Here is a 24,041-nt window from a genome sequence, read left to right on the forward strand (position 1 = left end):
GATATTTTGCTCTGTTTTTAACGTTCCTGTCATCCTCCGCTGGATGGACAGTCCCAGTGTAAGAGAAGTAAGTGTAGTGTTATTTTATCTTAACCATCACAATATGTTCTGTGCAACATCTGAAACAAGTTTATCTCTTCACAGAGTTTTCTGTTGTTATTTTCACTGTAGCATTTGACTACAATGAAATAACATTCTGGTGTTATTTTCACTGTAGCAGTTTCACTCCTCTGAAATGAAGGCAATACTAGATGCATTCTACAGAGACAGAATTGTGCTAAAAAAGCAGTTATGCAAATAATCTGGCTGGTAATTGACACTAGCCAATATTCACTGATTGAATATTGAACTTGAAAATGCCTTGGTGCACTTTTTCTGGGGTGAGAAGAGATCTGGGTCCCACTGACACTCATTAGTGGTGAGTGTGCTCAGGTCTTGTGAAAAGTCAAGCTAATGTTGTTTCAACTCCTGAAAAGCAATGGATAGATCAGATGCAATTTGCATCTAAGATCTTAAAAGATTGGACTGACTATTCAGAATCTGTTATGTTTTAAGGCACTTAAGTGAATGGTTGTTGTGTTAAGCTTGAAGAAAAGTGAAACAGCATTTTCAAAGTCTATACTGGTCTAAATGGAATACTGGTCCCAAATCCTAATGCCAGCTGCCCTGCAAGTGGCCTTGAGGAGCTTCTTGTGCTTTGGGGGAAGAAGAGAAAGGCTGATTCTTGAGTGCATTGTAGAAATGAAACTGATCTCATGATGTCCCAGCATAATTACCTGCCTCCTGGGACACGTAGCATTTTGGCAGAGTCGGCAAGAAGTCTATCCAGCTATCAGTCAGTTATAATGTTAACAAAATTAAGATATTACAGCTTCTGTTACAAGTGCTCTTAAGCAGGAGTAGTGTTTTCCCGCATAAACAGGAGTGGAATATGAAATTGTGGAATCTCTTTGACAGTAGAACTATTCATAACTCAAATTTCAAGAACCTGGCATTAAGTACTGTGCAGTTAGTACCGTTCAATGAAGTGGTTAGAAAACTATTTTTATCACTGACAAAAGTTCCTTAACCTTCATCTTAGGAAAAAAAAAGAAAAAAAAAAGAAAATTACTCTGCATAGTACTTGTTATCAGCCTAAGGAAAAAATCAAGTATTCTCAGTAAAGAAACCTATGATCAATTCTATCCTGAGTAGTTACATGGTAATTTTACACATTTATGCTGATGTTTAAGTATGTATGAAAAGATTTGTCTAGTGTGTCTATATGAGGGTTAGGGGACAACAGAGCTGAGGTTTACACATAATCCAGAAGATATGGTGTGCCAATGCCCTAGTTCCTTCTGGAAACTACCTACATAAACATCTTGAGTTGCAAGATGCTGAACATGTTCTGCACTGTAATGTACTGGCAGAGGAACAGGGAACCAGCCTCATCTCAAGTGTCTGCTGCTTTTATATACTGGAGAGTGGGATTTATCTGACTAAATGTGAAATAAATAGAGAGATAATTCTAGTGCCTGTTTCTAATGCAGAAGTCTTAAAATAGCTTAGATGATTTGTGCTTGTTTCTCCCTTTTGACTATGGAAACAGACTTGAGTGACTTGCTCAGATATAAATGTTTACACTGCAAGTGTTTGAATGCATGTGAAATGAATTCCATCAGGGGTGCTTTAATTCTCTTATGTGCTCCATTCCTAATATTTAAGGTTGTCTTCCTCTCTCATATTTACTTTTTTCTTAGGCTATTCTTGACACCTGCTGGACAGCTGTTTCCCGCTTTTAATGGCTGCTTTTCAAATTCTGAGTTCCACATTTGCTTAATAACATTAATAACACACATTAAGACCTTGGTAATGGATGTCTCTTTCCCATTTGTGAGAGTGACAAAAAGCTGTATTACCTGTTGCATGCTCTTTACCAGATGCTGTTCTGCTGTGTAAGGTAAATGTCTCCAGTAAATTACATTGTTGCCCAGTTACCAGGAACTATCAGTGTGTGAATAACTCATGGTTTAGTTTTCCTGTTTTATCCAAACAGAAAAGGAAAATCTTTAGGCATTAACCTGAAATGAGCATATTTCATTTTTTTTGAATAAACCAGAAATCATAACAACAGCAGCATTAATATGCATCAGTGTAAATATTACCAGTAATGAAACAGAATGGTGCATGTGTCACTGCTTGTAGATGTTATATGAGTTAGGCAGAATGTTTCATGTGAGCTGACAAAATTGTTTCATTTTCACAACAATTTTATTAGTCTTTGATTCCTGTTAAATAAGTCTGAATCAAGCTTTGAAACAAAAGTGAGGTATAAAAAAAGGTTTCATTCGTAGTGTCAGTACCTCTGAAAAAGTCAAAGTACCTTCTGTTCAAATGGCCAAATCCAAAATTAGAGGAGTAAATCAAGTGTCTAAACATAGTTTTCTGCTAACATTTTAAATATCCTAGGATATCCAGGACTGACATGCATCACGCTGGCTAGCAAGACACTGTTGTAGTAACTGCAGTCTAGGTGGAACATCAGAGGGAATCTAAAATTACACTAGACACCTGTGATTATGAACCTGGATTGTTCTCTAAATTTTTGCATTTAGAAACCAAAATTTGAAAATTTTGGCTATAATATTATCTTCCCAGTATTTCTTGCTTGGTACTACGTTGAGGAATACTACAGCATTTGTATTTTCTGGTGTGTTGCGTAATAATTTGCTACTGTTAGTACTTAAGCTATGTGTACGCTTTGTTCCAATATTGTTTTATCAAATATGCCTTTGCTAGCACAAATTTCTTTGTTACTCCTATTTGGTGTGGGCCATATCAGCACTGATAAAAACTCAAAGAGCTCTTCTTGTTGATCCCCAAACTGATGTTAAACTTGTGAAAGAAATGTGGAAGAAGCAGCAGAAGAGGTAATAGGAGCAAAGTTAGTTTCTCCCTCATTGGAAAAAACAGGCGATTCAGAAATGAAGGGTGGTTGTCCATAGAATTGACTAGCAAATGGAAAGAAGTCATTTGGATAGTTAACAATATCTTAAATCTGACTTTTATGATGTATTATGCTACTCAGCTCACAACACTGACAGAACAATGATGTAGCCTCAAAGGGCTATTGCTAATGGCAGCTCTGAGAATGAGCAGAGTTTATGCGAAATTAGTTTCTATAGATGGACATCTCCAAGGCAAGAGGAATAAACCCCATGTTTATATCAGAAAAGTTGGAAGTGACAGCACAGTGATTGATGAGTTATAGTTCCTAATGCCATTCCTTACAGAGTGTTAATTGCATGGCTTCTACTGGCTTTCATCCAACAATTTACCTTCAAATACAACAGAGGGTTTAAATTCTTGATTTTCTTTTGCCCTGTCTCTTCTGCAACCTGCTTCTGGAAGTACAAGCAAAAGCAGAACTCTCCTTTGGTTATCAATGTCACTTACAAGGGCTCTAGACAGTGCTAATAGTAAACAGGAAATAGTACTACTATTCTTCCTTTCTGGTAACCTAAGCCATCCATTGCTTCCTGCTATGATAATTCTCTGAAGTCACTGTCTATAATAATTAATCTGTGAAAAGATATTCAGCTTTCAAATATACTGCTATGATATATACATACCACTGCTACAATAGTACATGGAGTACTATAACATGTGGATTCATATGTATACTTCAGAGTGGAACAAATATTTTTGCTAAAAAGAAGGCTATGGCGCTTACGGGAGTATCTCCTTACAGAGTCAGTGCATTGTAAATTTGCATCCTGGCTCACTGCATAGGTCTCTCCCTGCAGAAGAGTCCAGAGTGACTATATTGCTATTCAGTGTGCAGAACGAGGTCTCCCTGAATGCTCCTGTAAGGGAAATTAAGAGATTAAGGAACTATGTATGTGTAGAAGCGCTGATTTTGATTTACTAAGTGTAACTGTGAGAACTCTCCACCCCCTCTTCTCCACCCCAGTATCTTATAAAGAGCACAGACATCTGTAGAAGACACAGTGAGACCAGGAACCACCCTCCATGCTTCCCAGATTTATTTCAGTTGTGGTGAATCGCTAGTAAGTACAGAGCAAATGGAACCATTCACCAGTAAGAAAAACTGCTGGTTTTCAAAATAAATCATGTCAGCCCTTCCTACCTGATCCAGTGCATAAGTTTTAACTAAGTTTTCTTTTGAACTATCTCACTTTCAATAATCAGACTTTTTTTTCCCCTCTGCAAACTGCAGCAAGAGAATGACAATCTGGCTTTGTCTTGAAGCACTCTGAGTCTTTTAGATGATGCTGTCTTGACAGCTCTGCTATTAATAGTGACATTTTCTCTGCTGTTTAAAAAGGAGAGTTATGCTGAGCTGAGAGTCAGTCATGTTAGTAACAATTTTTCACTAAGGGCAAATGCAGGGTACTAGTTTACGTAGGAGTATTTATGTTGACAATACCATGAAACATAAATTAACTTATTTATGGTATATCGGCACACATGGCTGCAAAATAAGATAGCCCTTCTTCAAAAAGAAGTGCAGTAGGGCTGCATTTACTGTATGCTTGGATTATTGTGAGTGTAAGACCTGACCTTTTCATTCTACTTGGAGATGAAAAAAGGTTTTGATAAGCACAGGGAATGTGAATCAGTACATGAAATTGTCTCTCTACTGTAAGAAGTCATTAAAAATTCATTAGGGCTTCAGCATATGTATCTGGAAAAATTTAGTGGATTTTTGCTCTGTTATGGTAGTGTCTTTTACGCTGAATATTGCTGTTTCTATCCATTTAGCAACCACTCCGCTTTTGGCTGAGATTGTCCTTGATAACAGAAAACGTGAACAGTATGGAAACATCAGTATTTAAATGTGAGCTCTCACAAATACTTTAGGAGTTACAAGTGACTTGACTGATTCAAAAGGTGGTGTTTTTTGCAATAAACTGTTGTTGAACCAAATACCCAGTGGAAAATTGAAGGCACTGTATTATTGCAAGGCAAAAAAACCTGAGGGTCTAGAAACTTTCAATCATTAACATATTGAAATAATTTCATATTAACACATATTGTGCCAATGATTGCTACAGTTTCAGTGGGACAAATCTGAAAAGTCATCTTATAATAATGTCTGATTAAGAAAAGAACCTTGTGCAGAGCAGCAAAGAAGCACATACTTCAGGACAAGTGTCTTTTAAAGCCATGGGTGTTGAGTATGTACTGTTTATTTAGAGTGGATATCTTAAGCTCTGTTTTGGGGTTCAGAGTCTTTTCTTTCTATTGCATAGACTATTGTTTAGGTTGAGGTAGACCTCTGGCTAGTGACTATGATTCCAGTGACTCTAAGCTTGATTTTGTTACTCTTCACAGAGGCCCTGTACCCCTTTCTGATGCATTCTCATAGGCTGTAAATGGATAGTTGCACTTTAGAGAACTATCACATTATCACACTCTTCATACTTATTTGTACTGTGTTAAAAAATGAAGAATGTTGGCAATGTCATATATAATTTCACATCGACATAACATTTCATATAATTTAATGTTAATGAAGGGTTAACACATTCTTAAATTATTTTATAAGCAAGTATAAACAGTCATAATCTTCTCCATGCTGTTATGGATCATTACAGCCCACTGATCTTGGTCATATATCACCCTGCTGCCTTTTATAATACTCAAAATAGTCTGTAGCAGTTGAATAATTAACTGATAAAAGAGCCATAAAAATTGTCACCATAGAGGTAAGTATTTTTTATTAGAAAGTCTTAAATATACACTGTTATTTGAAGTCAGTTTTTAATTTCCATTGTCAGAAGAAGAAGTATATTTTATGCAACTTAAACCTTTATGAGCAAGAATACCTGTTTCAGGGATCCTATGAAAATTTCCCATGTTTTAAAAATGAGATGTTTGTAGCTAGCAAGCCATGCTCACAAGTAAGTGCATAGCTACATGCCTGATTCCCGAAAGTTCACCCATGTTCCTGGAGCTTCACACCCTTTAGGATTGACCTGTCTTAGAAGAGGTCCCTACGTAAACTGTACCTAGAAAGGCCAGGAGTATTACCTTTAAACATTTTCTAGTAACCGGTATCTAGCCTGATGATATCTCTGCACACAAAGCATATTATCATACACCAAAAAAGCTGGGGACTTGATGGATAGTGAAAGTGAAATGCTATCAGGTTACATAAACCACTGATTGATGAATCACAGTTAATGTAATTTTTTTAGAGGAAAAGACTCCAGAGAGACTTTGAAGCCTTTGAACTGCCACTCAACCTACAGTACATTTGTTCCTTTAACTTTTTTTAAAGTATGTTCATGAGACAATATGCCTTGCTAGTGGAAAGTTGATGACCTGAGCACACAACAAATCTCTTTGTACTTAAAAAAGGAGGTACTGCTCAAAACTATATAATTAGATTTTCAATGTTTTGGGTTGTTTTTTTTTTTTTTTTTTTTTTTTTCTTTTTTACATAGGTAATTTATTCTGAAAAGCTGTTTTGACAGTTGTAACACTTATGTTTTCTAACATTATAAAATAGAAGTTTGTGTAACGGAATGTATTCCAGCCCTGTGGCAAAATTTATGAAGAACAAAGAATTTTACGTCTTCATAAAGTTTGCCGCAAGGCTGGAAGGCATGAACCCGGTTTGCTGAAATAAAAGCAAACTCCCCAAATCCAAGTGGAAATCAATGTGCTAAACTGCTTTCTTAAGAGAGAAACTGTTATGACAGTCTCACTAGTTTAAATAAATAAATAGTTATGAATATAGACAACAATTAATGTTTTGCACATAGACAGTATTATCTCCAGTGTATGGGTCTGAATGCTTGCTATAAGTGACTATTATTCTTCTGTTACAGGGGAAAAAATTGAGATGATGATGAGTTAAGGGGGATGCACGGAGTAGATGGCAGGGTCGAGGATGGAGGACAGATCTGAATCTTTATGTAATCTGTAGCAGACATACACTCTATTGAGGTGAGAGTAAAGGAAGTCTCACTGGATAGTCAAACTAAATCTGAATTCGGGCTCAAAATGGGCAGAAGGTCTTGTGCCTCTGTATTTCTGCATATAGAGGGATAAACACCACCTCACTTTGTTAAATACAGATGGGTTCTTCCCTACTTGGTCTGAGCAGATAAAACTCTTACCTATTAGTCTCTTCACTGGCCAGTACACTGACACCTTGTGACTGCACAATTTATCTCAGTCTATTATAACCACTTACATAAGAAGTACATTTTTGATGAAAGGAGGATTCTATCTTTCTTCATTTTGCATCCTTCCTCTCTGTCTTCTGAGACAGTAGGTTCCCAAAATATCTTGAGATGGGTTTTTTGCTTTGTACGTATGTTGTGACCTCTATGAGCAGCTGAAAGGAGAGAAAATGTAAAAGAGCCAGTCTTGTGAGGTTTCTAGACTCAGTTTTGCTGGTCTGTTCAGAGGTTTAACTTTGCAGAGAAGCTTTTGGAGCGTGTACCCAGACCAGGGCACAACCCTGAGAAGAAAATTCTGTGTTGTCCTTGTTAGAAATTCTCTGTTAGCTTCCATTTGACTGGGAGCTGCATGGCTATTCAACTATCAGCTCTGCACTGCCACTGTCCTGATCAGTACTAGTGAGGGGTGAAAAGTTAATCTCCCTTGTGTCTCCTGATAAACCTGTAGTAGAGAAGCAAATCTCAGGAGATACAACTGAGGAAAAAAATGGTTTTAAACATTGCTTGTATTGTGGTCCAGCTCCAAACTGATGGGGGAAATGACACTGAACCTAATCTGTGTCATGACATCCTTACCTGGGTTGCCATGCTTATGTTCTACAGGATGTGCAACCCATGATTGCTGTAGTGCTCAGTTCTGTGGAGACATAACATGTCTCCATATTGCTAGTTTCTCCTGAATTAGTTACACTCGTGATTGTTTACAACTGCAGTGCTGGTAAAGAGCTACCTAGTCCTCAGTGTTTCAAAATCACGTATTTTATTTAGAGTGAAGCCAGAAGTGACTTCTATATTTTTGGTAGGTAACTCATCATTGCATACATCATTTAGACTATGACAAGTAATTGTACATCAACTCTGCATTTTTAATTGAGAACTTCTACTGATTTCCATAGGAAAACCATTTACCCATTTGAATTTCCTGTGACCTTGCATAAGCAAGTGTAAGTGGGTCCTGACCTTAGGCTGGGAGCTGCTGGCTGACCCGCTTTTTTGTTCCTTGGCCAAGATGAGTAGATCTATAATGACATAGGGAGAGATAACCGGGGCAGGTGTCATCTGACCTGATTTTTGTCTGTCTAAAAGTTAATTATCTAGACTAAGCTAGCTCTCTAGACTTTCAAATCAAAGGGAAGAAAGAAGAACCTCCAGAGACCATTTCTTCCCACTTATTTTAGACAGTTGTCTTAAGATGGGATAAATTACTCTCTGGAAATATCTGATGCCTATTGCGAAACTCTAGATGAGGATCTTCAACAAAACTGTTTGCTAAGAATAGGGTATACCTGATTTTATACAAATACTTGACTCAAGGAATTTTCCTTATATTGAAGCATTAGAATGATTAGAGCGCCCCCTCAAACAAAATCTGTCCAGAAATAAAAAAATACTTGTAGTGTCAGTTTCTGAAGGGGTAGTCTGATAATGCAGGAAGCAGTGAACTTGGTGCAAATATGGCCTTTAGGAGAAATCCCATGAAGAAGATGGGAAGTCAATATGCTAAGACATCATAGACTCTTGATAAACCTGTATTGTCCGTGAATTAATCACAATAAAGAAAAATACCAAATTCCATATGCAATGAATATTAAACTGATAGTTTCATATCTCTACTCCTTTGTTTTTGGAGAGGTATTTAATTTGTACATTTTGCTGATCACCAGCAATTGTCTTGGAGTGGCTCCTTATCTTCATTCAGTACCCCAGTGCTACAGCTGAAGGCTGTGTGCTGCAACAAAAGCAGGTTATAAAGGTCAAGGTCTGCACAGCAGGTGTTTCCCAGTGTCACCTAAGCATATCCAAACACTGAAAATTCACAGAGGTCACTGAAGTGCCCAGGCATGGGCCTTATGGGTATGTTTCTTCAGGCACTTCTTTATGTACACAGGCCATGCAGGTAGGCTACAGTTATCTACGTTAAGAAAGAGAACACACATACTTAATAATTCCGATAGTAATTCCTTTCTCATAGTCCTGCCGAAAAGTAGAACACCAAGGAGAAGGTTTGAATTAGGCAGTCCGTGGGAAAAATTCTTGTTAGTGTGTGTGTGTTTATCTTTGTCTCTGTGTACATCTGTGTGTCCGAAGGAACATGCCCTTGAAACATCTATTTCTTCATTTTGCTTTTAAAGAGAAAATCAGTTCATACTTAAGCACATCAGTAAGTGAATTTTTTTTAATTTCTGTGAATGTTCAGCACAAAGGTTCCTACTTCAAGGCACTTTGCAAATATGCTAATGTGAATTGACCAAAATTGTCATGTGTAACAGTAAATCTTTTATAATGAGCAATGTGAATTTTGGACAAAGGCATTTAAACCTGAAAAGTCAGTTGAGATAAACTGAAGCAAGCAGTAATTAAAGCCATCACCTTGAAGAGGTACTTTAGCTTTTAAAAAATAATTTTTTATTTCTTCTTCTTGACCCCCCACTTTCTTTTCCTTTTATTTCAAGAGGAAAGAGGGCACTTAGTTGTCTTCAGTTTATAAAATGTACATTATTGATGATGAGTCTAGGGGAAATTTTAAAAGCAAAGTTCTCTAAATTGGAGCTAGAAAATCATATGATAGTAGGCACAAACTATAAATCACTTAAGCTGCCATCTGGGTTATTTTTTTCTGATATGGAGATAAGTATTTGAAACAAATTGTTATGTGCCTGCTATAAGGAGGTGTATATTTGACTGGAATGTTTGCTTTCCATTTTCTGTAATTCCTTTGCTGGATCTGAATCTTCAACCTTACCCATCCTGAGCAGAAATTATTGTCAAAATAATCCTACTGAGACTGTAGAATTACACAGTTCTGTATGTGATGTTACTGTGACTTTGTATCTCATAAAAATTTATTTAATGGTTATTCATTTAATAATTAATTAAAACCCCATAAAATGGCTTTTATTTTACTGGTTTGCTTATTTCCTGTAGATACTGAAAATACTTGCATGCATCTCAGAAGCTCACTTCTAAATAATTATGATGGATAAGGAGATTTGAAAATAGGGATCTCTGTAGACAAAATCATGGTGTTTCTTCCTCCCAAATAGGTATGGATTAAAATATAAAATATATTCTACAAATAGTTATGAGATGAAATATTAAAAAAATTGATGGGGTGAGAGAGAAAGAAGAAAGGACTGGTAAATCCTTGTAATAGCTAAACACAGGGTAAAAAAAAATTGCTAAACTGAGATCCACAACTCTAGTTTCTAATAAATTAATATAAATACCATGTATCAAATTCCCTGTGCATTCTCCTAGCCATATCTCTTGATTAGGTGCTTGCAGTCAGATTTCCATATCTACTGTAATTAGAATACTGAAGTTGGGAAATTTTTAACACAAAATCAAGGGTAATTCTCTAATGACACTGAGACTTCTCTCCTATATAGAACAAGCCTTAGTCATACACAGAGGGTTGTTGCTCCTGGTATAGGTACATGAGAGAAGTCACTTGACACCTGAATGAATGCTGCTTTGCTGTTGACATACACAGTTGAACAACTGCCGGTTTGATGGGCAGTATCCTCTTCCCTCATCACCTTTTAGCTGATTTTTAAAGGAAAAAAAGGATGGCCACATGGAGCTAAGGCAGCTTTATACTCAGTCATTTTCTGCCTCTGTTCACCATTGCTTTTTCATTGTACAGTCTTCTGTGAATGCAAAGCAGTATGTGGCAGAACTCAGACCACTGATTTTATATTTTCTTCTTATTTAGTCAGGGGTTTTTTTAATTTTCCAAAAGTGGCAATGGGTAAGTGGAGAAAACATAAAATGCAAGAAAACCTTCAAAATATCTCAGTGGGACATAAGACTTTACCTCAGATTTTAGTTAAAGGAAATCAAAGATGCAAACAGAATTTCTATTTCTGGTTAAACAGTATAAGCAAAATCCCAGTACAGACAGCCATCAGATGTGATTTGGACACCTTAATGAAGTGAGAACAGAAAACAGGACTATAGTTTTTATGAAATGCATATTTTCTGAGGGAGAATGAAGCTTTTCACATATTGGAAACATGTTAATAGATTTTTACTTGATAAATTTTCTAGTGTGTGAGGATTGAGAAGATATGATCTCATAAATCTACAATTGTGAATTTTTATTATAAGAAATAACAGCAGAAAAGACTACCTCATGCTCTGGTGCAGCACTGAGTAGGCCAGGATCCTCAGCCCCCAGTGGTCTGTAAGGTGTCAGCAGAGGATCTACAAAATGTTTTTCGGTATAACAGTAGAGTTGTAAATTTCCGAGACAAAAACATACTGTGTAACAAAAATGCCAAGTATCTTGCTGGTGTGTTATTTCCCCCTTGCAGCAGCATTACTATACAGGGTATTCGGTAATCCCGGGAGGTGTTTCAGGAAGGCTGGGTGCTCCCTCAGAAAGCTGAGAAATGCTGCCCTGGAGCCTGTGCTCAAAGCCAGGTTTTCATTAATCCCAATCCCACCCTCACCACACTTTCTAGACCTTGCATTTAGGCTTCACATGTGCATTAGTAGTTATTTTTGTGAGGGAGACAAACACAAGTGTCAACAAAAGATTTAAGGTCACAGATGAAACCTGCTTCAGCATTAGTACTTGAAGGTGGATCTAGAGATTCTTAGATGTGATTTCTACCCAATTTGATCAAAGTTACATGATCTCTTCTTGTCACATCAGCTAGAACTATTTATGCTTAGTCAAACTATTCTCTGATTTTGTAACATCTAGTAATTAGTAACTAGCAGCATCCAGCCTGTAGGACAACCACAGTAGCTATGTGAATATGGATGGCTTTTTTATCTTTCACTTTTTCATGGTGAACCATCATCATTCAGCAAGAGTCCCAAAGGAAAGTGTGCTCCTAGTGAATGTCGAAGTGCCTAATTATTAGGATCTTTGCCCCTTTCTAGAATTTACAACACTCCAGTTATATAGTAAGTAGTCAAACTTATATACTTTGAAAGTAGATCCAGAAAGGCTGTTACACTGAGAAGAAAACACTGAAGTCCATCAGCTGGGGATGCTGAGAAGAGTGATATTATGCCTCTCTGCTTCATGGGCTGAGGTAATTTTCTCCACTTTTGGTTCAGACCCAGTTCTGCCCCACAGTTGAGCCTCCAAGTGCTTTATACCAACTGGGAAGGGCTACACTTTCTTCCAATCATTCCAAGACAACCGTAAGAGGCCAATGACTATGGCTGTGCTGCTTTCTATCTACTGACTTGGGGCTTAAACACCCCCTCAAGATATGAGAAACACAAACTCACTCCCTTCTTCCATTCTGACCTTGTGCCACCCTTTACTAGGACACCATCTAGCCTGTAAATCTACAGTTATGTGCACTCTTAAAGCTCCTTTCTTGCTTGTGAATGCTTTTTGGATGTTTTCAGTGGACAGGAGTGTCAGGACTTCATGGTCAGGGATCTGACACAGCTGTAGCTCTTGGCCTTTTTTGGCAGAGAAGAGAAAGAGATGGGCTTAATTTTTTTCTAACTCAGCCCATGTCTTTCACATCTGAGTGAGTATTCTAAAATGCACAACTGAAACCACCTGGCAAAAACGCAAATTCTGCAGTAAGTATACTAGGGTTAATTTTTAACAATTTAGAATAAAAGTCAAAGTTTAAGTGTACAATATCAGTCATTTCTTCTGAAAACCTTTTCAAAACTGTAAGTACCTAACTGTTTTGCCCTGAGAATATTTTCCTTTGTCTCAGTCTAACATTAGTGTAATTGCATTTGAGCAACAGTTTGAACTGTGCCTAGTAAAGTTTCAAAATCCTTCTTGCAACTGGAAAAAAAAATTAGTTAAAAATTCTGATGCTGTAATTGCCCTCTGCTTGGTTACCTCATGTGATTTTTAATCCTGTTTGTAAACAAAACAAGGACTTATCATTTTATCCGTATGACTAAGCTCAGCCAAATGAAAATGCATTTTATATTGAAAATAGCATGTCCCATTGGGACTCAGGCAAGACAACTTGCAGAATGTTGTTTCGTAGACATTTAAATCTAGATATTTGTGTTCTTTTGTTCTCCCTTTTATTGGTTAGCTAAGGTGAGATGTGGTTTAAAACTATAGAATGTATTTATGGGTTTATGTAGGACAAATTGGTCCAAACTCATGTCTTTCAATGCTAGCCTGCCTGCTGTTGTCAGCTACACTGAATAAGCCTGCTTTGATCCATACAGGATGTATCTGCTTTTTTTTTAAGCCAGCCTTGTTCAGTCTAGGTTGTGTCAGATGCTGTATTTCATGCACCTTCTTTGTAGTTGTAGCCTGTACTAAAACTGTAGTTCTTTGTGCACTATGTAAAGTGGGTGTCTTCTGATTGCTTGTCTGTCTTTCTGGTTGCCTGTGGAAATTTAGTCCAGTAGTGGAAATGTCTGGAAAAAGCAGCTGCAGTGTTACCGCTAACTAAGTTCTTAGCCTGCCATAAATATGTTCCTAACTCAGTGCAGAAGTGGAAGGAGTGAGATACTGTCAGGAGGGATTTTACTGACCTCTTCCCTGAAATTTCAGTGGACATCGCAGGTTTAGGAGTAGGATTCAAGTGCAGGTGTTTACATGATAGCTGGTAGGTCAATCAGAACCTGAGGGCAAACTTTTGCATAAATATATAGTCTCACCTGACCTGTGCAAATTCCTCAAGTGGTTTGTTACAAAACTTAGTCACAATGTGACTATCCTAGTAGCATAAGCTGGCTCTCGCTGTTGACTGAAGAGATACTGATTGATGTTCACTGAAGGAGATATTTTCTTTACAAATGTGCTGATCCTAGAAGGTCAGCTGTGTTCAGGGCTGGCCTTCTCAGCTTAGGTTTGGGCTTGAGATCAGAGTTCCACAAATATTTGAGGTGACATAACATATCACTGGTGCTCAGATGGGCAGGTTTCACTCTCCATCCTTTCCTAATCTGCTTTCTCCTCTCTTCTCATGTTCTTGTCTCCACTTTCCTGTTCTTTTGCTTATGTGTGTCTGACACTTGTTAAACCATTCTGTGGGCCATTATCTGCTCACTGCTTGGAAGGCAATCTTTTTCCTGCATTAAATTTCTGCCTGTTTAATGAGTTAAAGAGGTTCGCAAGAGTCTGGAGAGCCCACAGTGGAAGTAAGGTAAGCAACAGGAATGTACAATGGAGAGCTGGGAGATGGGAGAAGGGAGTGGGAACACTATTCGCTCATCTTTAGGCACAGAAATGGTAGTCTGAGTTCTGACCTGAATTTAAATGTGGTGCAAATGCACCTGATCTGAGTTATGCACCTACATCTCTCTGATAATCTAGGCTGTTAGTCTGTGTTGGTTTCAGTTCCATTTGATCAAGTGTGACCACAAAAATATTTTAAAGCTAGGGAAAGCGTCCTCAGGAACATAGCTAGAAATAATAATTCTGTCTATTTTGTTATTCAGTTAATAATCTTAATAATCATCCCAGTAAAAAATGGATTGAAATGCATTTTTTTTCTACTATAATTTATGCTTTGAGGGAAGGTAGTAATAAATAAAGGCAAAAATTGCCATTTTGTCATCTGTAATTGTATGATGGGCAGTGTGCTGTTTCTGATGCCCCAAGATGATGCTGACTGTTTTCTTTTAGCACTGGAAGAGAAAACCTGTAATTAGCCAGATGATGTTCCCTGTATATGTTAGTGAAATGCAGGGATTGGTGTAGTAAGGGGCAGAATCCCATTGCCAGCTCCTAGGAGCAGAAGAGCACAGCCATAGGGGACCACAGTCTTTGTTCTGTTGCTCACTTTTTCACTTGTTGGCACTGATGGTGGGCTAGTCTGAATAGAGTGGTACTAAGATAAGGCATAAATTATTCCCTGAGATATGCCAAATTACGAAGAAAGTGAAAAGTTGTATAAGCAGAGTTTAGTACTGTGATTGAACACAGTTTGTGTAAGCATTTTTAAGCAAAGCAGAAACTCGAACTATTTCTATATCCTAGTTAATTGTGTGAGTTGCCGACCACCTACACTTAACTGTAAAGTAGCTATTCCCAGGAATGCTATAATAACGCATTACACTTTTAGAGACTGAAAATGAGAAGGTGGCTGTAGAAGGAATTAATATCCATGAATTTGTTAGGTATCAAGTTAGTTAAGAAACACATTTGAGAGGATTAACATTGTTGCAGAAATTAGCATTTGAAGACATTGACTGAGAGGGTGTTGGGTTGAAGAATGTGAAAGGCAATTCAGTCCTATTGGTGGGCTTGTCAAGGACAGCTTGCTTCCCAGCCAGGGCTCCATGAAGTGGGAAACATAGAGAAGAGCAGGTGCTGCAAGACCACACTTGGAAAGTGTATCCAAGACGAAAAAGAAGAAATTAACCTATATCCATTCCGACTGTAAGGTAGGGCTCTAACTTGCCCTGTATTTCTTCAGTTTACCCCATCAAGAAGAGGGAACTGTATTGAATAACTTGATTTAATGAAGACTTCGTCGCAGTCCTTAGAGATAAATCTTTAAACTGGTCTTTACCCAGTTTAACTCATTGTGCTAACTCTCAGATGTGTAGGGACTTTTACAGGTAAATATATTCCATGTCCCTGGAATATATTGTTCCTTCTTTGAACACATTTTTGGGAAATATGTAAGATGTGCAAGAAAGCAGGTGGCTTAACACTATCAGAAGTTCTAACCATCAAGTCGAGATGGAGATGACTAAAAGTGAGCAGTCAAATAAAGAGGGATGTTTTTGCAAATCTTGGGAGGGGAAGCAGAATGGAATCTGGTTTATTTCCTTTTAGAACTTATGTTGGGCTGGTGGTTTTGGTTTTATTTTTTCTCCTAATTTAATGCAGAGAGATTAGTCTCAAATACAGTTTCAATTAAAATTTTAAAATTTACATTTGTGCCAGTGGAAGAGGGAATGTCCCAACAGAACAGGCAGAGCAGAACTAAATGCCCTTCTTATGGCTAGCAAGGAAAGGCATAGTAAATAAAGACAATGGAGACAGGTATATGTCAGTCAAACATATAGGTCTTGATAGTCCTGTCTCCCACTGTGATCAGTACCAAATGCTTGTGAAGAGGATTGAAGAGTTGTATTACAGACAAACCAGCTTGCCCTGAAAATGTCTCTTTTCTCTGTTCTTTGCTTACTGCTTGTATGCTGCTGACAGCATTCAGTATCTGAAGAGAAATAGCTAGCTGTTACATTGTTGACATCCACATGTAAAATTTTCTTGATTAGAATGAAGTACATAGGCTTGTAGCTTTTGTTAGAATCCAGTTTGCAATTATTTAGTGAAGACGCTCAAATATCTTAGAAGGAATCTGTTTTTTTTTGCAAACATGGGACAAAAATGTTTCTTTTTTTTTTTTTCTTTTGTCTTTTTTGACACTATAATGGGATCATTGGACAGACTCAAAAACAGACGTCGGGATCAATTAAAAAGGGCATCATGAAAGAAGCTGAGAAGCCATGTGCAGGGGGCAAATTCTGCTGCATTTCCAAGCTGAAGGTACAGAAATATTTCAGCAATTTTGTGTGAACACACAACTGTAATTGCTTACACTTACAGTGGTTTGGTAGAAGCTACAGTCTAGACTAAATGAATGAATAAATTCAGTTTTTTTTCCTTATTCTTAATGCCTTAAAGAAGGTCAAACAAGTTTGTAAGCAATCATGTGTTGTTTTTTATGTCCCTGAACTTTACAGTCTGTGATGTGTTGGAGGTATGGCTGATTGCTCCTTTGAAGCTCTGCCTCTGAATTTGTGTAATCCCCTTGGTCTGACATGTTTACCATGCCTTCTTAAACCTCTTAAATGAGGTTTACTGACTGTGACGTAGCAGTAAAATTGGCTGTTGATGTACCTAGACTATTCAAGTTGTCAAGAAGTGCCATGAGAGGTTGTAAAATAGTTTGTTTTTAATAGTAATTCAAAGCCCAAATACATTATACTGTTTAGCATTTGAAGCAGATGTATTTAAAAATACTACTGATTTCGTTTTATGAATACTGTTTATTAAGAACCATGTAGTTCAAAGGATTTGAATATTACTGCATATTTCATACTTATTTTTTTACTGTCAATTGCTACTAGATTCATGTAAAAAGAACACACTATTTAGTCCTTCTGTTTCAACTGACTTGTTCTTGGCTCATGACCTCTACTGAGATGGGTGAGCAGATACTCGATCAAGTAACTCGATCAAAAGAAAAGATCTTAGTTCTGCAAGTAATTTGTCATTCAGCTGAGCAAAGGGTGCGAAGGTCTTTGCATCCTGGTCTGGCTGCAGACGTTACTCAGTCCTGCAGATGGCAATCTTGCAGCAGACACACGGTGGGAGAGGCTGCGCCTGTTTTGGCTGGGGAAATGGGGCTTAAGGTTTCTGAAGATAGACTTGGTCAGTGGCAGCAGGTGAAGAGCAAAATCTTTTTGTTTGTTTGTTTGGTTTGTTATTGTTACTGAAGCCATAACTCTGTGGACAATGAGGGATTTACACATATATCAGTGGAACAGAACTGTTCACTTGTTTTACCTGGAAGCACTTCTTTGGTGGGGAAAATAACCATGGAATATTCCTAAATATATAATTTTGAATTCCTTATGCATTCTTCTCTTTCATTCCTAGGTATTTCTGCTGGCACTATCACTTGCATTTGTTGGTAAAACAATGTCTGGTGCTTACATGAACAGCATGTACACACAGATAGAGAAACAATTTAATATTCCAGCTTCTTTAGTGGGGATCATTAATGGAAGCTTTGAAATTGGTAATCACTCATTTTAATATTTCTTATTATTTGAAAATATAATAAGTTGGCTTAGTATGTATTAGTGACTCTGATGTCCATAGCAATCTCTTGATTACTGTATGTGACAATAGTGACCAACTCTATCCTAATGTTTCAGCTGGTACTTACACATTTAGTATCTTGGAAACTAACAGGAAGACTTAAATGAGGAAGTTTAGAATTAAAAACTGGTTCAACTAATTTCTGTACTATCATAAGATACTACAGATCCACTAACAAAGTAGAACTAGTTTATGAGCTTTGTATTGAATCTTTCTGAACAAAACAGAAGGATTTTATAAACTTTGTTTGAATTTAAGGTCCTATTTAGCATTTTACAGTTCTTTTAACCAGTGACCTCAAAGTTGGCTGGAGTGGATTGTCTCTTTACTCAAATTCAATAGTATTTCAAGGTGTTCTACCTGTGCAACTGTAAAGAAAGTTTCCAGTTCTACTTCTAGTGATGTTTTCCTTGCCTATCAGTGAGTTTTGTTTCCCAGTGACAAGCTTATGTCTTGTCATTGCCAAAAAAGCCAAACAAAAGGCTTGAGAGCTTCAAACCCATTGAAGTAGTGATCCTCAGAGGGTGTGTTTTATACACCTAAAGTCACACCATGAATCTTTATTATCTCTGGCTCAGCTGAGGAAATGGTCTGCACAGGCTCATATACACTGATGGGGAGAGGAGACAAGGCTCCTTCTCCCCCTTTTCCTCATCTCCTATATCTGCATGTGCAAGAAGAAAGTGTTGGAACACTGTGCTGCTGCCTGCAAAGCAGTCTGATGGGGCAGCTGAGAGTTATGATAGAGAAGGAATACCCAGAATATATTCTTGCTTTGGATAAGGAGGAGACTTTAAGAAATATGAAATGGCCAAGATTAATGAAATGGTATGTAAAAGGCTTATTATTTTAAATAAATCATCCTTTTATATGTACTTTTCTATAGCAAGTTATGGTATTCTTATCTCCAAGGGTGTAAAATAACTGTGAATAATCATAGTAATATTTGAAATGACTAAGAGTCAGTGTATGTGGCAGACATAAGTAACTTATTACAATCATGTAAGTGTACATCTTTAAGCGTTATTCAAGCCACTGGTTCAACAGTCTGTCTAGAAAACATACATTTAAAAAGATGTTACCTTCTCTCAGAGCATGATGCTCATCATGCAGAGACATAGTTTTGTTCTTTTGACAAAAAGATCACAAAGTTAGTAGGTGTACGATTACTAAATTACTATTTTTATGGGGCCTGATTCATAACATGAATCTTGATCCTTCCATTAGTTGAATAGTGATAAATGAAGAGTAGAGAAAATTAACTGATTCTGAAGTGAAAGTGGAGAAGAGAATGAAGATTTTTAGCACAATTGTATTTTTAAATGGTACTAGGTACAAAAATCTGCATTTTTTAATTCCTCTCAAACTATTACTGAAATTAATATCAAGTTTTTATTCCCTTTTTCTATGTATCATCTTGTGTTTATTATTTTCGGTACAAAACCACTTGGATATATACTTCTGTATTTTCCCCCCACATTGCAAATATCCTAGGAGAGTAACTTCCTAAACCAGCTATTATTCTCTTCCAGAAAAAGATCACAGATAGGAGGGAATTACTGCATCGTGTCGGCAGTTCCCTGTCTAACTACAGTTTTTACAAGACAAGAGAAGTAATAAATGTTGAGCTAACAAAGTAGACTCAGATTTACATTGCACTTTAAAAGATGTAAGGATGCCATGGTTTGTAGATATGAAGCAGGTTCTTTTTGCAGGCAACTTGCTGCTGATAGCATTTGTGAGTTACTTTGGAGCAAAGCTTCACAGACCCAGAATAATTGCTTTGGGCTGCACAATTCTGTCATTTGGATGTCTTTTGATTTCACTTCCTCATTTCCTGTTTGGAAGGTAAGTATTTTGCTTAGCTCACGGCAGCTTCTGTGATGCTTAGTTGCCTTAATCCATAACTTCTCCCACTGAAATAGTATCGTTTATTGAGAGAGACATTGCTGAGCATGTGTATGATATGATAATTGTAGAACAACTTGTTTTGTTTTGCATCTGAGATGGCTTCAAAAGTCAGTCATCACTTTCCGAGGAGAGTCACCCCTCTGCTGGGCACCTTCACTTGCCCTTGCCTTCATCCTTATGCTACCTCTTGTGTGGAGACTGAAGGAACAGTGGCCTTTGACACTGTCACATTACACTACTAGCTCTTACCTGCTTGGATGGGCAATACAAGAGGACTTTTAAAAAAGTCTTTGGTCTGGGGCCTGGATGACAGATCATACCTGATTGCGGTGTTGGAAAGGCCTTTACAGACCGTAATGATTCTTTAACAACTTTTTCATTATTTTTGCTTGGCTTAACAAAATAATCATTTAGGCCTGTCTATATTTTAATCAGTGAAATATCTTCTCAGGAAAAAAGATCCTCTAATCTTGTTATGTCCAATGTGGTATGGCTCTGACAGCCTTGGTGGCACCCTCTGCTTAGGGTGTAAATTGGATTAGAATGTAAGAAGAGTAGGAAAGAAAATGATACAAGGGATTCCATTAGGGTGTTCCATCAAATCCTCTCCTCCCGAAGCATCTGTTAGAAGATTATGTTAGAGGCTTGATAATAGTCTGGGTAAAACACTGTGTTGATTCCCTTCTACTGTTCCTTTGTTCCTAGCCTGATTTGTTACTGAGGCTCAGTTAACTTTTAATGTGGGTTTCCTTCTTCCTAGAGCTACACATTCTTTTTATAGGTAGCTTCATTACTGAAGTACAGATTTATGAGGAGATTCTGATGTATTTCTTCTCAACCTATACATTCTATCCTTTGACTCAAACAGGTATCATATTGAAAGCAGTATATCACAATGGGAGAATTTTTCAGTCGTGCCCCTGTGCTTTGATAATCAAAGCCTGTTCTCTTTACCTACAGAGGAACCATCAACAGGTATGACTCTTCCTATGTCTACTAATACTTTTTCCTCAATTTTGATAGTGTTTAAGTAAATAGGAATTGATTTTTGTTAGCAATTATTTCAGGGTCCTGATTTTGAGCAGTACTTTCAGCAGGCATAAAAAGTAGAGGTCGGAAAATTTCCTAGCCTTTTTGTTTCTTTAGTCTGTGACTCCAGAGCTGTAGCTTTTTTTCATGCAGCTTTCATAGTACCCAAACAGCTAGGTTAATATCCCTGTCAATCAATTTTGGGGAAATATAACACCAGGTTGTTCTCACAAATGTTCCTCTTTTTGACTTGAAATACAATGATACTGTGAGGAGGTGGGAAATATATTTGGACAATGGGAAAAAGACAACAGGATGCTTTTTCATTGTACCATACAAGAAATAAAAGAATAAGAAATAGAGATAGAGGAAAAATCTAGATCTCATTTCCTTTTAGAGAAAAGAGAAAATAATTTAAACTAGACTAGAACTTCTCTGGGAGACTGAAACATGTATGTGCACTAGCAATATGTATAAAAATTAATTACTGTCAAGTCAAAAGGCTCAGAGGCAACTATTAAATGATTACACATAAAATCCTCACACTGAGGATGGGGTTAATCTCCTGAGTCTTTAGCTACCTCAGAAGGAAGCATTTAGTCTGAACCATCTCTTTGGGCTCCCTTGATAACTGGTCAAAGGAGACTACTGTGTGTCCCTTGCTGTAAGGACATTCACGCTCTTTACTTTAGGGTGGGTCAGATTACCTCCTGGATGTGCCCACTGACTGTTGGAAACTTAGATGATTGATGTATGGCAAAAGTTAGGTGAGATGAACCCCACAGCTAATTATTATATTTTGTGATGGTGTTCCACCAATGTGTGCTAAAGCTGAATCACACTGCTCTACTGTTGTATGGACACAGTGGCATCAAACCTTAGTGGTGTTGTGCTGTAGTTTTCTGTGTCTCTGTTTAGTAACAGATGTAGCTTCCCAGCTTTCCAGGACTGCGTGTCACTTAAGGCATTAATTTTTCTACCTTCACAAGGAAAATTTGAGAAAAGTATATACTTAATAGCATTTGCTATTAATCTTTCATTTGAAGATTTCAGATACTTTTTTTCTTCATTTTATAAATGCACAAATTAAGGTATAGATAGGTAAAGCATTTTCTTCTAAATTATGTAGCCATTCAGTATATACATTAGAACCCATAGGTCCTCAAACCTATGACTATACTTAGGCAAGGTGATTGTTTCCCTATTATTTTATGGACAAGTAAAACTGTGATGTTCATACATAAGAGTCTGCCTCCTGTGTGATGCAAAAACTGGTTTGCATTTGACCACATCTGCGTGTGGGTTTCTTCACCCGTGTTTGCTGTCAGCAATCTGACCTTGATACAGAATATCCAGGCTTGATCTCTGGACAGTAATGCTTTCATTTAGAAAGTCATTAGTTGCTGCTAACAAAGCTGGTTTTTATTTGTTAACGAATTGGCACTGAGAAGTCTCAGCATGACAAAGTGGATCATAGAGAACAGTGGAATCTGAAGCAGACTGTATGGGATGAAGAAATCAAAGTTCAGGGAGAGAAAAAGAGTACTAAAGGTCATATAGTTCCTGATACAACTGTCCTGATGTGGGACAAACTATTATTCTGCTAGGTTATGTAGGAGGACAAATGTGAATAAATGAGAGCTGGATGGTCAGATATATTGTTATGGATCTTGATTTTTGATCGAGAGTTGTATAAAGGCCACAGTGAGTCAGAGACTTCTTCAGAGCTGTGCCCAGACAGGCAGTTTGCAGGCTATGTTCCAGTGGGTGCTGGCCTGGGGAAACACTGACTTTGAGTTGCAAAGGAGTGATGGAGGTGGAAAACTTTTCTGTAACATTTGATGAGATGCACCAATTATGGTAGAAACTTATATATTATTTTCCAAATCAGAATTTGCATTGTCCTTAAGTTGACCCATATCTGAAATTGAATATCAAACCCGATAGTATCAAGATAGATGAAATTTCTGGATAGAGAGGTCATTGATATGCAAGGCAAAAATCTGTAGTGCTAGAACAGAGCTTTGTGGTAACGGTGTAAGCTGAGGTTTCCAGGCTGTGAGGTCTGTTGTACAGGGTGCCAGTTGAAGCTATCATCAAACAGCCAGTGATTTAGACACAGACAAATTTACTCTCCATGTGCTTTTCTGGGGTCTTATGAACATTAGTAAGCCAGAAGCTAGCAGTCTGAATCAAGACAAAGAAGCTGGAAAGCTCAGAAATCTCATTCCGTGCAAAGATAGAACACCACCACATCTGCACTGACACGGCCTTCTTGTAAGCAAATGATGGCACCTCACTGTGAAATCAGGAAGTCTGCTGGTTTATTTCAGAAAATGTTCTTATAATCAAATGACAATGTATGGGCTTTATGCAACAGTTAGCTGAAACATTGCAAAAGACTCCTGAATTTCAGAGAGTTGGTTATAGTGCTTTTGCTAGCCCACTCTTCCAGCCTGTCCAGGTCTCTGTAAGATGGCTCTCCCTCCTCATGTGTCCACCTCACCACCCAGTTTGGTGACATCAGCAAACTTGATGAGAGTGCTTTCAGTCCCATCATCCAGATCATTTACGAAGAAGTTGAATAGCACCGGGACCAGTATCAGTCCCTGGGGGACTCCCATTCTGTCAGGCTGCCAGCCTGAGTAAAAACTATTAATCACCACACTCTGAGTGTGGCCTGTGAGCCAAATTCCAACCCATCATGCAAACTGTCCATCCAGTCTGTATCTTGCCAGTTTGTCTAGAAGGAGGCTATGGGAAACAGTGCCAAACGCTTTGCTGAAGTGCAGGTAAAAAACACCCACTACCACCCCCATGTCGGCAGAAGGTATTTGGTGTAGAAGCTGATCAGGTTAGTCAGGCATGATTTCTCATCCCTTCATCACTGATTTTCAGGCATTGTCTTGTCTTCACTGACATGAAAATAGTAGTTTTGGTGAGGGAAATGACTAAAGGGAATGGCCTAAGTTATGCAGTGGTTGTACTTCCAGGTGATTGGACAAGGTATGGCATGGAGAGGGAAGGGATTTAAGCTCTACTCCAGCAAGTGCAACAGCTTCTTCCAGTTCTGGAGCCTTTCAAGTACTGTGACTATTTATTTC

The 24,041-nt window shown here is 37.8% G+C and overlaps 1 protein-coding gene across 1 annotated transcript in view; it reads left to right on the top strand.

Annotated features, from left to right (window-relative positions):
* Positions 1–24,041, top strand: part of SLCO1A2 (solute carrier organic anion transporter family member 1A2) — a 49,675-nt gene that overhangs the window by 16,100 nt on the left and 9,534 nt on the right. The window contains exons 3-6 of the mRNA XM_009963881.3: positions 16,558–16,656; positions 17,773–17,914; positions 19,713–19,845; positions 20,777–20,883. Of these exons, the coding sequence (XP_009962183.2) occupies positions 16,597–16,656; positions 17,773–17,914; positions 19,713–19,845; positions 20,777–20,883 (442 nt within the window). The 5' untranslated portion in view covers positions 16,558–16,596. The remainder of the gene's footprint in view (positions 1–16,557; positions 16,657–17,772; positions 17,915–19,712; positions 19,846–20,776; positions 20,884–24,041) is intronic.

Source organism: Tyto alba, unplaced genomic scaffold (genome assembly GCF_018691265.1).
Source record: "Tyto alba isolate M040663 unplaced genomic scaffold, T.alba_DEE_v4.0 Super-Scaffold_21, whole genome shotgun sequence".
Taxonomy (NCBI): domain Eukaryota; kingdom Metazoa; phylum Chordata; class Aves; order Strigiformes; family Tytonidae; genus Tyto; species Tyto alba.